The 5,351-nt window shown below is 51.9% G+C and overlaps 1 protein-coding gene across 1 annotated transcript; it reads left to right on the top strand.

Moving 5' to 3' along the window:
* Positions 1-1,008: 1,008 nt before the first annotated feature.
* On the top strand, positions 1,009-3,991 carry LOC309881506 (zinc finger protein ZIC 1; the record flags this gene model as incomplete). Its single annotated transcript, XM_082767562.1, has 3 exons — positions 1,009-1,984; positions 3,136-3,299; positions 3,794-3,991. 3 exons carry the CDS (start codon positions 1,009-1,011, stop codon positions 3,989-3,991), a joined length of 1,338 nt encoding a protein of 445 aa, XP_082623688.1.
* Positions 3,992-5,351: the final 1,360 nt, after the last annotated feature.

Genomic DNA, 5,351 nt, shown 5'->3' with positions numbered 1-5,351 from the left:
TTTCGTAAAAAAAAAAAAAAAAGAAAAAGGTTTTTTTTTTTTTTTTAAAGTTGCTACTCCTGGAAGCCCTGCTCGTCCCCGGGGCTGTCAGGGCGCTCACAATACCTGCGATTGATGAGGCGCGGGGGCCAATGGGCGGCGGGAGGCGGCCGTGCGCGCCCCTCGTTGGCGGGGCCGGGGGGAGTTACGCGAGGAAGGGGGAGCCGGCGGCGGCCAATGAGCGGCCACGTAGCCCCGCACGTCGCCCCGCCCCCGGCTCCCATTCATCAAGGGGGGGGGGCCGGTGTCGTCTTTTCAATTCATTTATCTGCAGGAATGATTGCCGCTATCAGTCTCGCGTTCACCGCCCGGCTGAGGAGGTGAAAGTTTCTCCCCAGGAAGATAAACCGCAAAAGACAATATTGTGCATGATTTGCGCCTTTTTTTTTTTTTTTTTTTTTTTTTTCAGAGTGAGAAAAAAAAAAGGCCCCCAAAAGAAAAAAATCGGGGAGAGTGTGGGGAAGCTCGAAGAGGAGAGAGAAACAATCTCTCAGCCACTTCGCAGCATTCCTATAGCCAAAAAAATCACTGAAGGAAGTTTTTTTTTTTTTTTTTTTTTTTTTTTTTTTTTTCCTGCCCGCGTTGATTTCTCTCCGTTATTGTTATTTGCGGCCAGTTTATTTTTGAGCCCACCCGACCCCCCCTCCCCACTTAAACCTCCCTGAAAAGTCAAAGCAGAGACAGGGAATATTTTTTGGGGCACATTTTTATTATTTGCTACTACGAAGATCTCTTTCCTCCTTTCCCACCAGCCTCTGATTTTTTTTTTTTCCCCTTCTCCCCCCCCCCCCCCCCTTTTTTTCCCCCTTCGCTGATGCCGAAGGGGGTGTTTTTGATGTGGTTGCTTTGGTGGTGATCGTCGCTGACTTTCCAAAGAGGGTGTTTTCGCCGCTGCTGCTGCTGCTGCTTCTCTCCGCGTTGTGTGTGCGCGCGTGCTTTTTTTTTGGTTGCTGCATCAACGCTGGGAAGATGCTTCTGGATGCTGGACCGCAGTATCCCGCCATAGGAGTCACTACCTTCGGATCGTCTCGCCACCACTCCACGGCCGATGTCACGGACAGAGAAGTGGGGCTGGGGATCAACCCCTTCGCCGACGGCATGGGCGCCTTCAAAATCAACCCCAGCACCCACGAGCTGGCCTCGGCCGGCCAAACCGCCTTCACCTCGCAGGCTCCCGGCTACGCGGCGGCGGCCCTGGGGCACCACCACCACCCGACCCACGTCAGCTCCTACTCCAGCGCAGCGTTCAACTCCACCCGGGACTTTCTGTTCCGCAACCGCGGCTTCGGGGAGGCGGCGGCCGCCAGCGCCCAGCACAGCCTCTTCGCCTCCGCCGCCGGCAGCTTCGCCGGCCCCCACGGACACAGCGATGCCGCGGGACATATACTTTTCCCCGGGCTGCACGAGCAAGCCGCCAGCCACGCTTCGCCCAACGTGGTGAACGGGCAGATGCGCCTGGGCTTCTCCGGAGACATGTACGGCAGACCCGACCAGTACGGCCAGGTCACCAGCCCCCGCTCCGAGCACTATGCCTCGACCCAGCTGCACGGCTACGGCCACATGAACATGAACATGGCAGCCCACCACGGAGCAGGGGCCTTCTTTCGTTACATGAGGCAGCCCATCAAACAGGAACTCATCTGTAAGTGGATTGAACCCGAGCAATTGTCAAACCCTAAAAAGTCCTGCAACAAAACTTTCAGCACGATGCACGAGCTGGTGACTCATGTCACCGTGGAGCACGTTGGAGGACCCGAGCAGTCCAATCACATATGTTTCTGGGAAGAGTGTCCAAGAGAAGGGAAGCCTTTCAAGGCCAAATACAAACTTGTAAATCACATCAGAGTCCACACAGGTGAAAAACCTTTCCCCTGCCCTTTCCCAGGCTGTGGCAAAGTGTTTGCCAGATCAGAGAATCTCAAAATACACAAAAGAACTCATACAGGTACGGTAATCTTCTCTGTAGCTTTTCTGCCTGCGAGTGGAAGCGCCGAGTGCCGGGGCCGGAGCGGGACGCGGGGCCGGGCTGGAGGGGCCGGGGCGCTGCTTTGCTGCGGGTCGGGGCTAGGGGTGCTCCGGGGACACTCCGGGTTTTTCCCGGAGAGGCAGACTTCGCCGCGAAGCGAACTCGGTCACAGCCACGCCGGCAACAGCAACAAAAAGCGAATTATCCCTGACAAGGCGGAGGGTTAGAAAGGCGACTTGCTGGTGGGATCGGGAGGGCAGGGGAAAAAGAAAAAAAATCGCAGCGACCTGTCCTGGTAAATTTATATGTTTTAATTAATAGTTCTTCGGCGGTTTGGACCAGGGCGCGATGAGAAATCGTGCAAAAATATTCCAGGCAGCTTATCCGTCTCCCCTCTGCGATCCGGGGAGCTGATAAATATTTAATTCCGAGGACGATTGGAAATACACCGAGGCCAGCGCTGTAGCGTGGCATTGTTTTGCGGGAGGCGGGCAGCGGGCGGCGGGATCCCGGCGAACTTTTCCCAGCCGCGGGAGGTGGCGACGCTGCCCTCGGCTCGCAGAGCCCCGCTCCCACCCCCGAGCGCCGAAAGCCAGCATCGCTTTCCCGAGTGGGTTCGCTGAGGGTTTGTGGGGCTGCACTTGCATTGTATTCCCCGGCCGGATAATTTTCGAAATTGAAAGAAAATAGGGAGGAGTGGGCTAGGGTGGGTGGGAGCGTAAAATATCACGAGAATGGGCTATAAAAACGGAAACTAGACGCTGAGGATGGTGTGGAAATGCCAGCATGCCTGCTCTGCGAGCCTTGCAAGGAGGCAGACGTGCCCGGGACTTGGGGCTGCGAATGAAACTCGCCCCTCCGGCCAGAGAGAGAGAGGAAAAGTTGTTTGCCCCCTCCAGGTCCCCGCCCCTGCGGAAAGGGCGCTGAGAGGGGTCAGGAGCGCGGATGGGACAGGGAAGAGAGGAAGGGTTTTGAGCTCCGAGCCTTGTTGAACTTAGAAAGTTGCAAGTGTTTGAAATGGAGCCCTGGGCTCCCGTCCGGCGGGGCGATGGGGACAATGAGGGAGCCGGCCGGCCCTGCTTAATCAGATCCGTTTTCCCCCTCCTCCCCTCCCCTTCCCTCTGCAATAGGTGAAAAACCATTTAAGTGTGAATTTGAGGGCTGTGACAGGCGCTTTGCAAACAGCAGCGACCGCAAAAAGCACATGCATGTGCACACTTCCGACAAGCCCTATCTCTGCAAAATGTGTGACAAGTCCTACACGCACCCCAGCTCCCTCAGAAAGCACATGAAGGTAAATGGAGGGAGGGCGCTGCGTGGAAACGTGCGGTGCTCTGGCCCCGCAGGGGCTCGGAACCCCTTCGGGCCTGGCGGGGGCGGCGGGCAGTGGGCACGGCCGCCGGGGGCACCGGGAGCTGCCGGGCCCTGGAGGCACAGCGCGGCCCCGGAGCCCGGCCGACGGCGGGGGGGGGGACCCGGCCTGGAGCCCCGCCCGATAGCTCAAGGCTAGGCCGGGCCTTGTAGCCCCCAGCTCTTGGGGCAGCGTCTTTCGTGGGGAGGGAGGAGGGAGATGCGCGAAACTCCCCCGAGAGCTGCCCGTGAGGCCGGGGGGAGCCCCCGAGGAGCCCCCGAAGGGGTGCCTGGGCCCCGGAGCCGTTGCTGGGCGCACAGCCACTGCCGCCGGGGCCTCGGGCAGCCTCCGCTCCTGATTTCTGCCCGATTTTATTTATTTATTTATTTATTATTTTTAATGTTTTTTTTTTTTTTTTTTTTTTTTTCCTTTTGCAGGTCCATGAATCGTCCTCGCAGGGGTCCCAGCCTTCTCCCGCCGCCAGCTCAGGCTACGAGTCCTCCACCCCTCCAACCATCGTGTCGCCATCCACAGAAAACCAGACCACCAGTTCCTTATCCCCTTCCTCGTCCGCAGTCCACCACACGTCCAGCCACAGCACGCTTACATCAAATTTTAACGAATGGTACGTTTAAAACGCTAAAGCGAAAAAATAAGAAATCTCTAACCGAAACAAAACAAAACAAAACAAAAAAAGCCCCAAGCGAGCAAACCAGTACTCTATTTAAAAGACTCCAAAAATAATGAACACTTTGAAATCAGATTTTTTTTTTTTAAAAAGGCAAACAAAAATAAAATGCTGCCAGTAGACCCAGGACTGAGTAAAATAAAGACTCTTTTTGTTTGTTTGTTTGTTTTCCTTTCTTTTTTTTTTTTTAATTGTCTTTTGTCTTTATTTTTTCTTTCCTTTTTTTTTTTTTTTTTTTTTTTTTTTCCCCACTTTCGGACTGTTCCGCTGTGCTCTGAGGCTTGGTAGGCGAAAGGGGTTAGTAGAATGCCTAAAGAAGACAAGGTTACCAGGGCAAATGCCAACCGTTTAAGGCTTTACTGGAAACCACTGATTAGAGCTCTCCAACTGCATGTCTGCTCGGGCAGCGGCCTTCCCCGTCCCCTTGTACATACAGAATTATTAGCTTCGGAAAAAAAAAAAAAAAAAAAAAAAAGGAAACAAAACCCATAAAAAAAGAAAACAGAAATGTACTGTTTGATTTTGTACATAGTTATATCGCCAGTTGACTACGGGGATGTGTGGAGTTGTGGTCTTTGCATATATGTGGGGGGAGGGGAGGGCGGGCGGGAGCGGCGGCGGGTGGGGCGGAGGTGGGGGGGGCCGAGGGAAAAGGTAGAAATTCAACTATTTGTACTGAATGGCAAGAATGTTCTAGTAAATGTGTACCAAAATGTGAATTACTTTGTATTATTACAGTCTAAACGTCGCTCTAACAGAATATTATTGATATTAATGTGCTTTTTTGTATAAAGTGCAACATTTTGTCCCAAAGTCCAGTCTAAGTAGTGCAGTAAAATGTTGTTACACGTCCTGTCAAGAAATTCGTATAGTGAAATCCTGGATCTGCGTGTCAAACTGTTACATTTGTTTATGTAAAATGATATTAAAAAAAAAAAAAAAAAAAAAGATATAAACTATATCTGTCCGTTGCTTTTGGCAAATACAAGAACATAATGTATATAAATCCTAATTTCCATATTTATCCGCATGTAAAGGTCCGGTTATACATGTTACAAGATATTCAATATTTATGGCTAGAAGAATTGGTATGTAAAATTTAGTTTACAGAACTGTTTGGTAACATTTCGTACCTTATTAAAGATTCTTAAATCCCATGATTTGTGGTAGGAATTCTTATTCGTTCAGTCAACCTGCTGCAACTCCAACTAGCTTTAGGATATTAGAATAAAACTGTCCCACTTTTTCACTGCTTTCCATTATGTCATCACTAAAACAGCGAAGGTGATATAAATGTGATAAATGAA

Source organism: Aythya marila (genome assembly GCF_965140915.1).
Source record: "Aythya marila genome assembly, chromosome: 9".
Classification (NCBI taxonomy): domain Eukaryota; kingdom Metazoa; phylum Chordata; class Aves; order Anseriformes; family Anatidae; genus Aythya; species Aythya marila.
This window is presented reverse-complemented; position numbering and strand designations above follow the sequence as displayed.